Source organism: Equus przewalskii, chromosome 12, assembly GCF_037783145.1.
Source record: "Equus przewalskii isolate Varuska chromosome 12, EquPr2, whole genome shotgun sequence".
Taxonomy (NCBI): Eukaryota; Metazoa; Chordata; class Mammalia; order Perissodactyla; family Equidae; genus Equus; species Equus przewalskii.
Window position 1 is genome coordinate 21,310,223 of NC_091842.1, and position 18,433 is coordinate 21,328,655.

The 18,433-nt window shown below is 49.2% G+C and overlaps 1 protein-coding gene across 1 annotated transcript in view; it reads left to right on the top strand.

Moving 5' to 3' along the window:
* GTF3C1 (general transcription factor IIIC subunit 1) overlaps window positions 1-18,433 on the top strand; it is a 79,640-nt gene that overhangs the window by 40,009 nt on the left and 21,198 nt on the right. Inside the window, exons 13-26 of the mRNA XM_070566488.1 lie at window positions 1,187-1,290; window positions 2,350-2,534; window positions 3,877-4,155; window positions 4,411-4,556; window positions 5,852-5,949; window positions 6,460-6,556; window positions 6,674-6,851; window positions 9,607-9,745; window positions 10,162-10,297; window positions 10,759-10,840; window positions 10,977-11,165; window positions 13,008-13,165; window positions 15,125-15,267; window positions 17,687-17,768. Coding sequence (XP_070422589.1) covers window positions 1,187-1,290; window positions 2,350-2,534; window positions 3,877-4,155; window positions 4,411-4,556; window positions 5,852-5,949; window positions 6,460-6,556; window positions 6,674-6,851; window positions 9,607-9,745; window positions 10,162-10,297; window positions 10,759-10,840; window positions 10,977-11,165; window positions 13,008-13,165; window positions 15,125-15,267; window positions 17,687-17,768 — 2,016 coding nt within the window. The remainder of the gene's footprint in view (window positions 1-1,186; window positions 1,291-2,349; window positions 2,535-3,876; window positions 4,156-4,410; window positions 4,557-5,851; window positions 5,950-6,459; window positions 6,557-6,673; window positions 6,852-9,606; window positions 9,746-10,161; window positions 10,298-10,758; window positions 10,841-10,976; window positions 11,166-13,007; window positions 13,166-15,124; window positions 15,268-17,686; window positions 17,769-18,433) is intronic.

Sequence of the window (18,433 nt, forward strand, 5' to 3'; positions counted from 1 at the left end):
TTCTCGGCAGCATTGTCCCTGGCTCCCGGGGCACGTGCTGCCAACAGGCAGCCTTCTGATCTGCTGCAGCCAGTGTGGCTAGAGCTGCCATGTCTGGCATCAGCCCTTGCCTCTGCGCCTGCGTCTGGCCCCGTCCCTCGGGCCTTTGGGAAGTTGGCTGGGCTGTTTGGCTGTAGAAAGTGAGGAAACAGGAATGCTTTGTCTTTGCATCATGCTTTTAACTTCTCTGAGGTGTTCCTAACTGGATCTCATTTGAGCCTCACAAAGCCACAAAAAAGTTGGCAGGGAGGGAAGAGGGCTCCCCATTTGACAAATGAGGAACAGAAGAGACTGAGCCAAGTGAGGCCTTCTGGAGCCCCTATCTAGGCATTGCTTGCTGCCTGTTCCTGGGACCAACCCTTTCTCAGGCCATTTTTGGCACTGAGAAGCCTGCTGGCCAGAGTTACACATTTAGAAAAGCTTACCTTGCTCTCTCCTGCTAATGACAGGGACCAAAAAGAAGGCTGGCTCTCCAGGGGCCCAGGGCCAGCGTGCCTTGCCTTCTGCTGCACAGCTGTCACACTCACACCCGTTCTGCTCAGCTCCACCAAGTTATTTCCATTTGTCATCCTAGATGTCTCTCCTGGAATGGTAGCCACCCTAACTGTTCAGCTTCAGTACCTTGGAAAAGATGAAACAACAAAAGCAACTCTAAATCCTCTGCCCATTTGTTGAGAGGCACGCCTGGCAGGTTTCCCACGACAGCACGGAGCGAGGGGAGATTAATGAAAGCTTCTTACCTTTTCCAGATGGAAGCCCTCGGGATTCACGAGCGACTGTGGGAAATTCTCCGCAGGAGTGGGACATCGGGAATGGCCCACAGGGAGCTGCAGAGGCCAGTGGGCCGTGATGGCCCAGCAAGGGGACTGCAGGGCACACTGCTCTGTGTCCAGGCCAGAGTGGCTCACCTGAAAAGCAGCACGTGGCTGATGGCAGAGCTTTCATACTCGGGCACTTGAGAGATTTACATGCCAGTAACTAATGGCAAACTATTTAGCAACACATTTTACATTAGTTTCATAACTGTCCTTTGGAAATGTTAATGAAAACAGATGTAACCAGTGTTCCACCAAGGAACCGAGTTGTGAAACTAAGTCTCCCTCAGCTCCTCCCCTTCCCTTTGGGACACTCTAACCTCTCTCTGCAGGTGGATCTGGTAGTGCACCCATCCATGGACCAGAATGACCCTCTCGTGAGAAGTGCCATCGAGCAGGTTCGTTTCCGGATCTCCAATTCAAGCACAGCCAACAGGCAAGTGGCAGCACCCCATAAGAATCCACAGTGAAGTGCCTGGGTCTGCATGTTTACTCCTGAAGCAGTTTTCACAAAAGCCCTTTTTTTGTACTGTGTGAGATCAGTGAATTCACTGGTTTTGGGTTGTGGTTTACCATCCTCTACTCTGTACAAGGATCAGTTTCTGAATTCTTTAGGAAAAAATCCTAACATTCTTAATTCTATTAAGAATTCAGGGTGCTGGCCTGGTGGCACAGCAGTTAAGTTTGCCTGTTCCGCTTCTCGGCGGCCCGATGTTTGCCAGTTTGGATCCCGGGTGCGGACATGGCACCGCTTGGCAAAAAGCCATGCTGTGGTAGGCATCCCACATATAAAATAGAGGAAGATGGGCATGGATGTTAGCTCAGGGCCAGTCTTCCTCAGCAAAAAGAAGGAGCATTGGCAGTAGTTATCTCAGGGCTAATCTTCCTCAAAAAAGAAGAAAAGAATTCAGACTGTTCCAGATCCTAGGCCCTGTGATGTATGAAACTTACTCAGTCTCATAATAGCTCAAAATGATTCTAGTTGCCTTTCTGAGGTCTTCTCTAATTTTATTCATAAATCATCTCATGGACTGATAGAAAACTCAGGGCTGGGAGCAAATTCTTAGCTGGGTTTAAACCAGAGGTGGCCCACGGGCGGGCAGAGGGCTGGATCTGGCTTGCAGATGTTGGTTTGTGTGGCCTGCCATGCATTGGCCACGTACTTTGCAGCAGTTGCCGGTTAGCTTCACATCAAATTCATGATTTCTGGCATTTATGAGAGTGTCCAAAGCCCTAGTCTGTTGGGCTCTCTTTCTCACAAGGGAGCAGGTGCCCCGTCGGTGGCAGTGCACTCCAGTTCAGCACAGTCCCCACCATCCCCAAATGTCTGGTGACCCGACAGATGTCATTTGGTTACGTCATCTTCCTGGCCCCTGTGGGCAGTTGAGTTTGCAACCCTGGGGCCAAAAGGCTTCATCTGGTTCCTGAGGACAGACCCTGTCCTTGCTCCCAGCCCTTGGGTTTCCCAACACAGTGTTGCTCTCGTGTTTGGCAGGGTTAAAGTGCCCCAGCCTCCAGCACCTCAAGGGGAGGCCGAAGAAGAAAGCCAAGGAAAAGAGGGCCCGAGCGGATCAGGGGACTCTCCATCAGACGCTTCCTCTAAACCAGAAAGTGGACGGATGAAAAAAGCTGATAAGAAAATGGGCGTAACCCAGCTTAAAAATTATAAGCCTGTTGTAGGTAAAAAGCAGCTTCTTGTGAATGTCTCATTGTTGTCTTCTGTTGTTTATATGATGATGTTTGAGTCACTTGTTCTATATTTGAGCACTGGGCTGCAGTCAGAGGAGCGGGTCTGAATCATTGGCTGGGTCGTGCGGGGCTGGTCACGTGACTTCTGCCAGCATCAATTTCCCTATCTGCAAAATGGGGGATGATTCAAGGCTTCGTTAACGAGTTTGAGTGTTCACAGAATTTTCCCAGAGTTAGGTCTCTAACAGGGCTGCCCTGCCCCATCCCCAAGTGCAGATGGCAGGGTAGGCAAGTGCAGATGGCAGGGCTTTCCACTCAAGGCGCATCACTCCTCTCCTGGCCACAGATGTGCCAGTTGGTGGAGGAGGGCAAAGGTCACTTGCCAGGGCCTGGACCTCTGTCAAGGAGAAAATGTCCTGGTATAGGACACAGCAGCCCTGGGGCTTCCAAGCAGGAGATGTCCTCTGTGTGACTTCCCTTTCTGAGGGCTCCAGTCACGCATGTGGCCTTTACTCTCAAGGCTTCACTGTTGGAAAGTACAGACTGAAGGAGAAACACAAGCGGGAGTATGTGCAGCTGAACGGCACGTGCACTTGAGTAGACGAAAGGCAGTGAGCATGGTCCTCAAATGGGTGAGACGTTGGGGTGGAGGAGGGGTCTTCTGGCACCGTCCTTGCTGCCCTGTTCCTATGTCTCCCTTGTCTCTCCCCTGTCCTCTCTCACTGGGAAAGCCAAGGAACACTTTATTTATATCAACAAGGAAATGAGCTACTTTAAAAGAACCTAGATTTGGGGATGTTTTTCACAGTCCCCATCAAGCTGGGAGTCCTTGCACGGTCGTCCTTCAGACCCTTCAGGGGAGCTCCCTTAGCCGTTACACTCTGGTTCGTCTCCTGTGCTCCCCTCCTTGCTTGCTGCACCCCATCACTCCAGCCTCCTGGCCCCTCCTCAGGTGTACCAGGCACACGCTCATCTCAGGCCCCTTGCCTTTGCCCCAGGATGCACGTCCCCGGGTATCTGGATGGCTTGCTCCCTCACCAACTCAAGGGCTTCACTCAAGGCCTCTCCCCAGTGAGGCCTTTCCTGGCCTCTGTGTGAAATTGCAGCCCTCCTCCCCACTTCCTTTCTTTATTTGCTGTACTAGCTCTTTCCATATGAGGTATTATTTTAGGTATTTTGTTATTGTCTGCCCTTTCCCACTGGAAGGTAAGTTCCATGAGAGTAAGAACATTTGCTGTCTCCTTGGCATCTGGGACATAGTGGCACTCAATAGTTTTTTAATGAATTGAATCTGGGGTTTTTCAAGCACTGTCCTTCCCCTTTCTTGCCTCAGTCCCTGGACTTGGGCGTTCTCTAGGGTTTCTGCCCAAAATGCCTCGCCTGCGGATGGTCCACAGGTTTCTGTGGTACCTGATCTATGGGCACCCTGCTAGCAAAACGGTGGAAAAACTGGGCCTCAGCAGTGAAAGAAGAACGGGAAAGCAGGAGCCGAGCAGGATGGGAGCCCAGTCCTCCTCTAGAAGTGATTTGGAGGCCTCCTCTGAAGCCCCACCCAAGGACAACCAAGATGGAGCCAGCCGGGAGGCTGAAGTGGAGCTTGCCACGGAGACAGGTAAGATGCCCCAGGGCAGGCAAGCCACAGTGGGATCCAGAGGAGAATCACAATAATTCCTTGTCCTTATCATTTGGACTGGCTGAATCCCCACACTGCCTTGATCAAAATAAAGACATAATCCAAACTTCCTGAACCTCTGGGCTTCCTGCCTACCAAGTAGGATTACCCTAGTTTGTGGTGAGAGGAAATAAAGACCTACTGGGAGATGATATCACTATCATGACTTGGACCCTGTCTCTGATTTTCTCCTAGTGTACGTGGATGAAGCCTCATGGACGCGCTACATCCCTCCTATCCCAGTCCACAGGGACTTTGGCTTCGGCTGGGCTCTCGTTAGTGACATTCTCCTCTGCCTGCCCCTCTCCATCTTTGTCCAGATTGTGCAAGTCAGCTACAAGGTACTGGCAACTTCCTGGCTGTTACGAGGGCTGGTCCCTCAGCTCCAGGCTGGAGAACCTTTACACTGAACCTGGTCAAGGGAAAATACTTCAAGACTTCCAGTTGCCTGCATGGATGGATGGATACATGTATAGATGTATAAGATGGATGGCTGGATGGATGGCTGGCTAGCTGCATGGATGGATGGATAGGGCAAATGGATGGATAGGATGGATGGATGGTCAGTTAAGGGAAATACTTCAAAGACTTGTTCTTCTAGATGGATGGATGGATGGATAGATTGTTGATTGGTTGTTGGGTCAAGGGAAATACTTCAAAGACTTGTTCTTCTGGATGGATGAATAGATAGATAAACAGATAGATAAATAATAGATTGGATGGATGGGTGGTTGGTGGGTCAAGGAAAATATTTCAAAGACTTGTTCTTCCAGATACAGTCAATAAGCAGACAGATATACAAAAGACAACTATTACATAACAGTAAAATATGTTTTTAGAAATTTGGTAAATATAGAAAAAAGGAGAAAACAGAAATTATCGTAGAAATTACCCATAACTTCATCACTCAGAGAGATATCACTGCTAGTGGTTTTGGTACATTTTCTTCTAGTCCTTTTTTCCTATACTGTGTTTGTGTGTACATACGTGTGTGTGTGTATGTGAAAGCTCCCTTTTTTAAAATTGAATTGAGGCTATGCTCTATTTGCTCTTTTTATCTGTTCTTTCCACTGAATGATATATTGTATTTTCCACATCAAATTTTAAATTGATATTAAGTAAATTCATAGTATTTCTTCTTATGCACATACCCTAATTTATTTAACCAGTACTCTATAAAGTTCCAGTTTCTTGTGTTATAAATGGCATGTTGATGAATATCTTTTGGGAGACATGTTTGAGGGAAGCTCCAAACTTTTTCCTTTAGAGTAAGGATAGAAGTGCAATCACTGGCTTCGAAGGAGATGAGCGTTCTTCTTCTTTCTTTTTAATATAAATATATTCCCATATTGTCCCCCAGAAATGTTTTAGCAATTTGTATTTCCACCAACAGTATATGAGGGCACCTGTTTATTGCACCAGCAGTGTGGCAGATGGGCTGGAAGGGAGGGGTGATGAGACTGAAAGCAGAGATGTTGGAGGTTTTGGAGGCAGGAAGGAGGGGGCCTGTCACCATGGGGCCGATGGGCGGATTCAAAGAGACGGCAGCCCAGAAAGTGGTGGTGACTGCTTTTTCATGATTCTTGCAATTCACCCTGGCCTTGAGGGTGAGCTGAACCTGAAAATCACCTCTTAGGTAGACAACCTTGAGGAGTTTCTGAATGACCCTCTGAGGAAGCACACGCTGATCCGCTTTCTCCCCAGGCCCGTCCGGCAGCAGCTTCTGTACAAGAGGTGAGGTCCCTGAAATTGGCGCAGAGTGACCGAGGGTCCCAGCAAGCCCCTTGAAGTTAGGGTTCTGAATAATCGTTCACCGGGAAGAGGGAAGGTTTCTGCCTTCCAAGTTGTAAAGACTTGGTTTTCATTAATGCAGCCACCTATGAGCCTTCTGGATCAAGCACAGGGCCAAATGCAGTGTGGGCTGGTACACTTCAGTACTGGATTTCAAGGTTCTTTTAAAGTAAAATCTGCCAATAAAGACTGCAGTTTGGAGTGTTTTTTTCCTTTTGTCTCTTTTACTTTCTAAACCAAACCCCTGGTGTAGGATCGCTGCTCTATTGCCTTCACTGGGTTCTGGGAGGGGTGATTCTGGGGCTCAGTGCAGGGCAGGTCTGAGCCAGTCCTCCAGGGCCCCCCAGGTGGAAAAGGGGAGAATAGGCGAGTTGCATCCCTCGCCCCAGATGCAGACCCCCTGATGATGCTGAGTGTGCTGTGACTGCAACCTGCCACTCCCCCGTTTTGCAGACGTTACATCTTTTCGGTGGTGGAGAACTTTCAGAAGCTGTGCTACATGGGGCTACTGCAGTTTGGTCCCACAGAAAAGTTTCAGGATAAAGATCAGGTAACATCTTTCAAGCCCACATGAAGGTAGTCCTGCTGTTAACCACTGTTTCCCGCCAGCTGACCCGATGCTGATTCTGAGGTCCTCTCCTCGCTCCATCCAATGTCTCTCTTGCAGGTCTTTATTTTCTTGAAGAAGAATGCTGTCATTGTTGACACCACCATCTGTGACCCACATTACAACCTCGCCCACAGCAGCCGGCCCTTTGAAAAGCGTCTTTATGTCCTGAACTCAATGCAGGATGTGGAAAACTATTGGTTTGATCTGCAGTGCGTCTGCCTCAATACCCCGCTAGGTATCGTCTGTCTTTGCTGGACCTCAGTGTCTTCCCTCTGTGCTGTGTGATAACTGGAAGATAGAGCTAGAGGAGACTAGAACTCGCCCAGCCTTGTAGTTTTCAGAGTGCTCCCCGAGGCCTAGAGTGTCCTCGGGGCTCCCTTAGAAAGGAGCGGGGTAGGCCTTGAATGGGGAGGACTCCTAACCCTCACCCCCCGCTGGGCCCGAGCAGTTCCACTTTTGTCTTTCTTCATTTGTTCCTTCAGTAGGTATTTACTGAACTCCTTGTGTGGCATTTTTGATGCCTGACCATGCATGCAGCACTGAGACTGCCGTGCTTGTGGAGAAGACACACAGCACAGAGAGAGATCCAGAATGTGATAGGTGCTGTGGAGGAAATACACTGGGTGATGAGTTGAGCATATTTTAATGGGGTGGTCAGGAGCAGCCTTTCTGAGGAGGCGTTTGAGCTGCATTCTAAAGGATGAGGTCCAGCCAGCCATGCCCAGAGCTGGGGAGGAGCATTCCAGCAGGGAGAACAGCAAGTGCATAGGCGCCGAGTGGTGTTGGAGAAACAAGAGGCCAGCACAGGTGGCAGGGAGAGTGGCAACCGAGAGCCAAACTCTGGGGGCCTTGAAGGACCTGGTGGAGTTTGGTTTTGTTCTAAGAGCAAGGAGCAACAAGGTCACTTAGGTCTTTCAAAGCTCTCCCTGGCTGCTCTGTGGAGAACGGACTGCGGGGCACGAGAGTAGAAGCAGGGAGGCTGTGACTGTGTCCAAAAGAGGTGACAGTAAAGGACGGGAGCAGGTTGGAAGATTTTTGGAGGAAGAACTGGCCAGACCTGCCAGTGGGCTGGATGATTTGGGCTTTTGGGTAAGGCCTTTGCTTGTGTTGTTTTCCTCTCTCTGGGGTGTCCCCTGACCCACGTTCCCTTTGCAGATAACCACTGCTACTTTAACCATCTCCTCTTTGAGAAAACCTTGCCAGCACCTTTACAGTTGTCTGATTTCATTCTGTGAATTCCTTGGGCGCAGGACATTCAGCTTCCATCCCAGGGTGTCTCAAAGTACCTGGTACACAATTGATGTCCCGTAAACGTTTATCAAATGAATGGAGGGTTTGTGGAAGGCTGTAGGCCCTCCAGTTCAGTGTTCTTCCCTCTAGGCCAGTTTCCAACTGGTCTTTTCTTGCCACTTCCACCGGAAGAAAAAGGATGCTGCGTTTAATTTGCACCTGGGAGAAGAATCTTAATTTTCTTCCTCCTGTCACAGAGGTGAAAGATCAGAATCACACTTTGATTTTTGCAAAGCACAAATCACATATGTATTTATAATTGCTTAATGCCAGCAGGGTAATGAGCAGTTGTATAGAACCTTTAATGGGTCCAGACAGATATTAGAAGAGTGTTTCATAGAATCCCCTGGCATTCAGTAGTAAGCTGGGCTTTTACCGTTTTAGATTTTTAAAGTGCCCCAATTCCCCTGCATCTTGTACCTAGATAAAAATTTGCAAACCAATGTGTTATTTGCACCGAAGTTTTTCAGGCTTGGCAACTGGTGAATTTCCATCTCTTGTAGTGTTCCTGAGCAGAAATGTAGAAGGCTTATTGAGTCTGTTAATCAGGCAGTGATTGTCCCTTCAGTCAACAAACATTTGAGGGGGTTCTGCCTCAAGGACTGAGGGAAAAGCATCCTATAATTCCACGTGAGCATCCCTTAAAGCAGGGGCTCCCAGAACGTGAATGTGCACAGCGTCACCTGGGAGCCTGTTGAAATAAATGTGGATTCCTGGGCCCAGCCCAGAGACTTGAGTTCAGCAGACCTGGGGGTAGCCCAAATCTGCGTTTCTAGCAAGCAGCTCGTTGGTCCACATGAAAAGCATTGCCTTAAGTTCTCTTAAGTTCAACTGTCCATTCAAACGGATGACCTTGGGCAAGATCTTTGTAACCTCTGAGGCTCACTTTCTTCATTTTTAAACTGGGAACACCACCGTCTTATGGGGCTGAGGCAAAGACGTCTGTGGAAAGCTCCAGCTGAGGGCCCAGAGCATGACCTCCCCACTGCCCCTCGTCCCCCCCCCCGCCCAGGCCTAAGCTCCAGCTGAGTGTGTTCTAAGGGGGTCTCTGATAGTCTGCAAATCATAACCTTCCTTTGCTTTACTCAAGCAATGGTTTTAGTAGTATTTTATGTTTTCTTGCAAGAAATGTGATTTTCTTTATTGTGGAACAACTAAAAGTAATTTCTCAAATTAACGTACTTCTTGGGCACTCAGGAAACATCTGGCTGCTCTTGGAGCCCAGTGAGTCTAGGGAACCTGTGACACTGTGTCGAACTATCTGCCCAGATCCCTCCAGCCCTGACCCCTCCACCAGCACCAAGTGCAGTCACTTTCACTTTTCGCTCCTCTGTGCTGGCACATGGGGACTCCACAGGCTTACCCCAGGGAGGAAGGCACAGTGTTCTTTTCTCGTGACTCCTCAAGCCTGTTGGCCTCTCTGCTTGCCTTCTCTCCTTGATAGAGTTCAGCCTGCGGCAGACTCTTTTCTTGGGTTCGCCCACCAGGGTTTTAACTCTCTTCCTTCTGCTCCCGCTGACACCCTGTTAAAAGGCGTTTTGTACAAAGAGGTTCTGCCAGTTTCAGACCCTCTCCTCTAGTTGGCGGAGCCTAGTCACAGAACGGAGTCCACTCTTCTCTTGCCACCCAGCAGCACACTGTGGCCTACCAGAACCGCAGCAGGAAGACACCACCAGTGGAGCTTGTGTATGGTTTTCTAGGTGTGGTGCGCTACCCGCGTGTCAGGAAGAACAGTCCAGATCAGGGCAGTGATGAGGAGGGCAGTCTGCAGAAGGAGCAGGAGAGCGCCATCGACAAGCACACTCTGGAGCGCAAGGGTGCCATGATGGAGTACACCACGTGCGTCCCCGTCCCTCACCGCGCCCCCGTCCCTCAGGGTGCTGGCCCCACTGCAGGGCGGTGGGGGTCCTCGTCCCAGACTCCAGCTCCTCCATGTCATGCGTTGGATGTCAGACCTGGAGGGCCCAAGTCTCTGGTGCAGAGGCTGCAAGTTAGTGGCCATGGGCCATATCTGGCTCCAGCCATACTTTAGTTAGCCCAACATATTATTAGAAAAGAATGAATTAGTTGCCAAAATTCAAAAATTGGGATTTTTACATAAAAATCTGGGTTTTTCACAAGTTCTTCACTTCTACCTGTCAGGTGTTTTTCTAGGAAGGTATAATTTAGTTATTAAAAATGTCCCCACCCACTCCATGGGCGCTCCTTTCAGTTCCCGAGGAAGGCTCTTTTTCTGTTTATTTCCCATTTCTCAGGGGCAGCCGTGAGGTCGTGGATGAAGGCGTGATCCCCGGAGATGGTCTGGGTGCTGCTGGGCTCGATTCCAGTTTCTATGGACACCTAAAGCGCAACTGGATCTGGACCAGCTATATCATCAACAATGCCAAAAGGGTGGGCACCCACACCTGGACCACCACGTTGGGGGCTGCCATCACTCCTTCTCCTCTCTCCTGGCTCACAGTTTCTGAATTGGTCAAACCAAAATTTACCAGAGGCACAAATATTTACTTCCATGTGTATTGCAGGTGTGTCAGGCCCTTTCAATATCTGCCTGGCCTTTTTATTTTTCAGTGGATTCTAACTTACTCTGTGATGTGGACAGATATTCCTTTTTAAAGAAGGAATGGAAAGTCTACGAGACAGAGGTCATAGAGGAAGGAGTACATGTGCAGTGAGAAAGTGGCTAGGCAGGAGAACCCCACCTCTGAGGCACGCTGGGCCGGCTTCCTGGCGGTCACTGCACAGCCATCCTCAGCTTCTTCCTCAGAGACTTGCACACCTCAGCACACTGGTCGCCCTGGGCTCCTGGGGCTTCCTGGGAGCTTCATTCCAGTGATGTCCTTGTCTTTTAGGAGAACAGCACTTCAGAGAATGGGCTCACAGTGAGGCTCCAGACGTTTCTGTCCAAACGCCCATTGCCCCTTGGTGCTGGAGGTACGTTTCCTGGGGGTTCGCCCCAGAAATAGACCTGGTCCCAGCTTGGGGCTAACACGACCACTCCATGTTTAATCTGGCTTCTGGCCTTTACAGAGCTCATCTTGAAACAGTTATCTCCTGTGCTTATTTCTAGGCAATGGCAGGTTGAATTTCTGGGGAGAAGCCAGAGCAGGATTTGAGCTCTGTTCTGACAGGGCAGAGCAGTTTGTGGTTGACCGAGAGCCCACGCTGGACAGGAACCGAAGAGTGAGGGGTGGGAGAAGCCAGAAGCGGAAGCGGCTGAAGAAGGACCCTGGAAAGAAGAACAAGAAAAAGAAAAAAGGTTCCGTGGTGATCGTGTGCATGTACTAGGCCTCCGTGGTGATCGTGTGCATGTACTAGGCCTCCGTGGTGATCGTGTGCATGTACTAGGCCTCCATGGTGATCGTGTGCATGTACTAGGCCTCCGTGGTGATCGTGTGCCTTTGCTGGGCTTTGTCTGCACGTCCAGCTCGGAGATGCAGTCTCACTGCCCCAGACCTGAGCTGTGCCCTCATTCTTGGGGCTCCATTTCCCTCCATTTGTGGTGCTAACTCTGTGTAACTGCTGTTTTATTCTCCCAGCTAGCAGACTGAGAGATCCTTGGACTTCTTATATGCTTCCCCTGCCTTCTCTGTCTTTGTATTCTATAGAGCCTTTTGACTTAGTAACTCCCTCCTTAGTTCAAATTTCTAATTTCATCTCAACTGAAAAATCCTTAGTAAATTCCTCATCTCAACGAGCCAAAATCCTGTTTTTTTTTGGTTTATCTTTTGATATCTGCATTTATGCTAATCAGGCCAAAGTTCAAAGTTATGTTTATTTTTAAATTAGAGGAAAGACAGGAGTCGTTTAAGCCTACAGACTCTTCAGATCTAATGAGCCCCTTGTGTGTGGTGCCTGTTAGATTGCCACTTTGGCTTCTTCCTCTGGGCAGTATTTATAGAGAAGGAGGGCAGCGAGGGGACCAGTGTCTATTTTTTAAACCACTTTTGTATCCTCTAAGTGGTCTGTGTGTTTTAACCACGATCTGATAGCTACAGCTTTTTCAGATGAAGACAGTGTTTCAACAGGAAGCTGTTTTCAGTGGTTCGCTTGGCTGGTGTTCACAAAAAATAGCCTTGCGTCTATTGAGACGGCCCCTAAGTGTAGCCCATCCACATATGTGTGCTATCAGTTTGCCTCACAAAGACCTGAATTCATTACAAGGTAAAATGTGGTGCTGCTCTACGCTAATCCCAGTGTTCTTCCTCTACTCTTCTTAGTGAGTGGGAGAAACTCACTAAGCAGTCTTTTGGAATTGGCAGTAGCATATGGTGCCTACCTCATGAAACTGCCATCATTGTCTCCCCTGAGGGGAGCAGACCTTGGAAAACCTAGTGGTTAAGAACTCAGGTTCGACTCCTGAGTCTGCTACTTTATAGGCTGCGTGACTTTGGGCAAGCTACTCTATTTTGCTATGTTTCAGATTCCTTAACTACAAAGTGGGGATAATAACTTTATCCTTCTCGTAGGGTTGCTGCAAAGTATTTTTTAATTTTGAGGCAGTATAGGTAAAAGCTGAAACCAGTTACTTGGCACATATTCCATAAATATTCCATAATGTTAGCAACTGTTACTATTTATTTAGCAGCTACTTTGTACCAGGCGCTGCACGAGGTGTTTTATACCAGTCTCATTCAATCCTCAAAGCAGCCCTGTAGGGGGCCTTGTTGTCCCCACAGCGCCCCAGAGTTTACACAGTGTCTCTAAGGTCACAGGGCAGAGGAATGAAGGGGGTGCGCTCATTTGCAGACATGCCCTGAGCACGGTCCATAGCTTCTGTGCAAGGTGCCTTCAAAGGGCTGAGCGCCACTGTAAGAAAGATTGGAGATTGGCGGGTAACTAACAAGACGCTGCATTTAGGCTGCCCAGGCTGTCACTGTGAAATTTGACCAAAGAGAAATGATGAAAGGGGTAAAAAAAATCCATCAGGAAGGGCTGAGTCTTTTGTGCTTCGTTCACATGGCTTCCGACACAGTAAGATTCTGATAACTGATCCCCTTGGTCACATCTAACCAGCTGGGCAGGGACCCTTCCCCTCTTCAGAGTCCAACTCCCAGCCAGTAGTTAGAGGCTCCCTCTGTTCTCCCCCTGGTGTTCTTAGAAGAGCTCCCAGAAGAAAAAAGCAAAAAGCTGCGTTACCACGACGAGGCTGACCAGAGCGCCCTGCAGAGGATGACCCGGCTGCGTGTCACCTGGTCCATGCAGGAGGACGGGCTGCTCATTCTCTGCCGGATTGCCAGCAACATCCTCAACACCAAGGTACTGGCAGCCCCCACCCTCCACCCCACCCCCGCTCCTTGCCAGCCTCCAGCCTGCTGATTGGCTTGTCCCTCTTGGGGGAGCTCGTTCCTGTCTGACCTGCACAGGGAGGCTCATCTCATCTCCTCCACTTGCCCACTGGGAAAAGCATTTCCCAGGATCCTGCACATTAATACCAGTCCTGTTTTTGTACATTTCTTTCCAGCCTTCGGCTGATACATATCAAGCTTTGCCTAGCTGCGGGCAAAAGAGCTCAGAGCCGTTCTCTCTCCCCACCAGGAATCTAACCCTTTCCTACTCCCCCGCCCCTCGTCTGCCTGAAATCTCCTATTTATCTCTCCGTAACTGCTTATTATCTCTGGAAGGGCTTCATTGATCCTGCCAAGTGGAAGGAATTACTGTGTTCTTTCTCCGTCCCTTGGACATAGACTTTTCACGCTGCTTCTGTTGCTCTGGCACCTCTCAGCTCACTGGAGTGGCTGCTTCTCAAGGCAAAAGACTCTTATTTGTTTTCATAGTTGCAGCCCTTAGCATGGTGCCTACCACACAGTGATCACTTGGTTGGTGTTTACTGAATCAGTGAGGAATGGTGACGTGGCCTCGGCCTGGCTCCCCAGCTTTCTCATGGTTCGCTCCCCTGCCTTCTGTGCCACAGGTGCCCACACTCGTGTATCCTCCCAGCCTGTGTCCCTGAAACACCAGCAGGCAGGGAGGGACTTGCTCCCCATCTAGCAGACTCTTCCTCTTTCCTCTGACGTCACAGCCTCCAAGAAGGTTCCACAGCCCAAGTCAGAGTTCATCTTCTCACCACATTTCCAAAGCAGTGTTACTGACTCCTAGTCTGTCTGTTCTTACCCTTTGTGCTGTTCTGATCTTCTCAGTTTGCAGCAAGGCATGGGGAGAGCAATACAGGTGGGCAGTTGTCCAGTCAAGCCTGGTTCACAGAAGCCCCCAGGAGAATGAGCTCTGCCATCATCCAGTCTAGGGCCCCTGCCAGGTAGTGATACCCAAGTAGAGTAGATGAGGCAGCTTCCGAAGAGCCCCACTGGGTTTCCTGTTCTCAACCATACCAGCCAAGAGAAACCCACTTACAGGTCCTGAGCCTGGGATGTTCTTTGCCTGCAGGCTCATTGGATCTCTTTTCTTGACCGTTTTCCCAGATTTTCTCACTCCTAAGCCCTTTTCCTAAATTCCAACCCTGTCCCTTCTCCAGAGAAGAGCCTGAAGGTGATGAGTTGCCATCCCCAGTTCCCATTGCCTGCCTCTACAGTGACTTTTTCATCACAACACTATGGGAGGGGTGTACCTCCCTCCACGCATCCTTGGTGCAGCTGGAGAAGCCAGGAGAGTCCTGCATGGTTCAGGGTCAACGGACCCTCCCCTCCTCACTTGAACCTACACCGTATTCTTGGGCCACCTTGTTTTGGGGGCTATTAGAAAATAACCTTGTCATCAAGCCTCTTCCTTATCTTGCCTCTGCCTTCCTGCGTGTGTTGACTGCAACATTCTCTTAAGTCTGCTAATTTAGTGCATTCTGTTTCCACTAGTATAACATACAGGCATGGTACACAGAATATTTCTGAGCATACGTAATGTATAATGAAGCCTGTAAAACCTAACTAAACACATTTTATATTCTCGTATTCTACCCTAACATATTGCCCTTTCAGTCAATAGTACCTGACACTCTCTGAGCACCTCTGTTACTTGTCAAAAGACACTCTTCCCATGGAACTTTGAGGATTTATCTTATTCTTCTCTGCCCAGTGCCTCACTCAGCGCCAGGCCTGTAGCTGGTGCCCAGTAAAGGTGACCGAGTGACCGTGTGAGGGGCAGTTTAGAGTATCGTTGAGGAAAGGGGCTCCACAGGATGTATTTTTCCAACTGCTTTATCTTAGGGACCCATAACATGGGCTCTGAGGATACTGATTTTCCGTCTTGGCTCTGTGTTTGATCCAGGTGAAGGGCCCATTTGTCCCCTGGCAGGTCGTGCGGGACATTTTGCATTCAACCTTTGAAGAGTCTTTGGACAAGACATCACATTCAGTCGGACGGAGATCTCGCTACATAGTCAAAAACCCACAAGGCTATCTGAACTATAAGTAAGCTTTATTTGAAGTTTCATGACCCCAGGACAAGGTGATTCCATTGCTCAGGTTCATTCTTTTCTCTTCTTTCATCCCTTTTTTTTTTTTATACATCTTTTTTTTTTTTTTAGATTTTTTTTTTTTCCTTTTTCTCCCCAAAGCCGCCTAGTACATAGTTGTATATTCTTCGTTGTGGATCCCTCTAGTTGTGGCATGTAGGACACTGCCTCAGCGTGGTTTGATGAGCAGTGCTGTGTCTGCACCCAGGATTCGAATCAACGAAACACTGGGCCGCCTGCAGCGGAGCGCACGAACTTAACCACTCGGCCACGGGGCCAGCCCCTTTACTTAGAAGTCTGGTGTAAAAGCCAGATAGGGCACTCTGAGCTGTCCAGTTGTACACTGATAGTCTGTCCAAGCGTTAGAGTTTGTTAGTCAGATTGTCCTTGATTTTTGGAGGGCTGGGCATGATTCTGGGCTTTTTCACATGCAGGGTATTGTTTAGACTTTAGAACAGCCGTGTGAAGTAGATGCTATTATCCTTTGTTACAGATAAAGAAATGGAGGCTAAATGGGCTAGGTGACTTCCTGGGCTATCACATCTGTAGCATGTGGTGAAGGCAGAGGCATCTGCTGCTTGTCACTACTGTGTTTAGCACTCCAGAGCAGCTCTTGATATCTCCATGTTAGTGGCCCATCACATAGCTCACTCCGGGAAGAAGCTAGACAGGACCACGGTCAGTGGACAAAATGCACTCAGCTGTGTCCTCAGTAGAGCTGGGTGTTCCCTGAGTGTTTCCTGACCATGACCTGGTTTGTGTGGGATGGCAGCTGGCTGGGAGTCGCAAAGCATGGCCCTTGTGGTTTGTCTGTTGCCAGCGAGGCTGCTCCACTCATCTCCTTCTCACAGGGCTAGGACATAAAGCCATCGCCAGCCTCGTCAGACTCCTCCTACAACTCCTCTACAGGCTTGGGTGTGAGTGGGGAGGACCAGAGAGCATCCAAGTGGTGTAGGGAGGTGCCCAAGTAGAGCAGCCAACATAAGAGTGGGGCTAGGAGGGGACACATGGCAGGGTTGGGAAGAACCACCTCCATCAACTGATCATTCAGGCCATGGGTCAGTAGGAGAGCGTGGCTCCAGGTTGATTCTGAGCCATGGGCTTCTGCTGTTAGCCACATTGTAGAGAGGAATCGGCCCAGCCTTGGATGGTGTAGGAAACTCAACTCTAGCTAGAGTTTCTCAACCTTAGCACCATGGACATCTGGGGCCAGAGGATTCTTTCTGGTGGGGGCTGTCCTGTGCGCTGTAGGATGTTTAGCAGCATCCCTGTCTCTACCCATTGGATACCAGTAGCATACTCCGCCCTCATTGTGACAACCAAAAATGTCTTCATCAGTCCCTTGGGGGTGCCCAGTCACCCCAGTTGAGAACTACTGGGTTACACATACCAGGTGGTCTTCCTATGTGAAGCCACTTTCCCTTGTGCATAGAACTTTTCTGTCTGAAAGGGCTGTGATTACCCAGTCCCAACTCCTCTTTTTTCAGAGTGGAAACAGGCCCAGAAAGAGGATATGAGTTGGCTAGGGTGACAGTAAGTTGGCAGTGAAGTGAAGTCTGGACCTTGGGCTTCCTGGGCCCCATGTGATGCTCCTCCTCTTGTCCTGCAGCAGCTAGCGGGGAGCACAAGGGGGCTGCAGGGTCAGCAGGCCGGGGACTCCATCTTCACTGCACTTCGGAGCTGTGGAAACTGGGACGGGGTGTCTGTCACTCAGAAGCTGTTTCCTCACCTGTGAACAGGATGATAATACCAATAATAACCATACCCGCTCCAGCCATCGGCACATGTGTGGCCTCGAGGACCCCTTCACCTTACCAAGCTATCAAATGGACTGCCAGTCTCTACCTTGCAAGCTCGTTATGCAGGGTGAAGTGCCCAGCTCCTAGGAGCCCAGCATATGCTGTTGTCTTTCCCTCCAGTTCCTTTTGGGCAGGTCAGGCTCTCCTTATATCATAGAGATAGGAAGATTCATGGAGTGGACAAGTAGTGCCTTGGAGGAGACTAGAGCTCTTAATAAACACCAGTGCCTGTATAATATTTTTAAATTTACAGTATATTTTCACATAGATTGTCTCATTTGGTCCTAATCAACTTCCTGTGAGGGGCAGGTGGGAGTTACTGTTCTCAGTTTACACATGAAGGACAGAACTCAGAGAAGGCAAGGTATGAAATGAGAGCAGTAACAGACATGGCTTGGATCAGGTTTGGCTGAGCCCAAATCCTTCCTTTCTAAAAGCTATACCCAACAGGTATATAAGTAAATCATACTTCATGGTTAGGCAAAGCCATAAGTGTTAGAATAGAAATCTTCTGATGGTTCTGAATGGAGACAGCACTACAATCCCAAGACTTCATTTGGTCGTCTCTTTCTGCAGGGTTTGCCTAGCCGAGGTGTACCAAGACAAGGCACTTGTTGGAGAGTTCATGAATCGAAAATGTGACTATGAAGATCCAAAGGTAAGCCCCATGTGGTTGTTGGGTTCAGCCTGCTCTAAAGGCAGGGGTTTCTACGTTCTTGTCTGGTCCTCTTGGTCCCATGGTACCTCTGCCATCCTTACAAACATGGATTTCTTTTTTTTTTTTTTAAAGATTGGCACCTGAGCTAACAACTGTTGCCATCTTTTTTTTTTCCTGCTTTATCTCCCAAACCCCTCCGTACATAGTTATATATCTTAGTTGTGGGTCCTTGTAGTTGTGGCAGGTGGGATGCCGCCTCAACGTGACCTGACAAGCAGTGCCATGTTCGCGCCCAGGATCCAAACCCTGAGCCACCGCAGCAGAGCACGCGAACTTAACCACTCGGCCGTGGGGCCAGCCCCCAAACATGGATTTCTTTTCTGCTCGTTTGGGAAATTGACTTGTCAATTCTTTGGCTCATTTGATCTGGCTCCAACATCAGTTTTCAAAGACAATTAGAATTTGACATGCTGATGTGCCTTGGGCCTATTTTGTTAAGAAAATAGGGCAGCTCTTCAGAAATTACAAACGGCTAGACTTCCTGAAAAGCTTACAGATAGGGTATGTGTTTTCTCTCTGAGTTTTCTGTCCTGGTGGGGCTGGGACAGTAACCAACAAGGAAGGAAGCTGTCTTTCAGACCCAGACTTCTCTTCCCTTTGGCTCA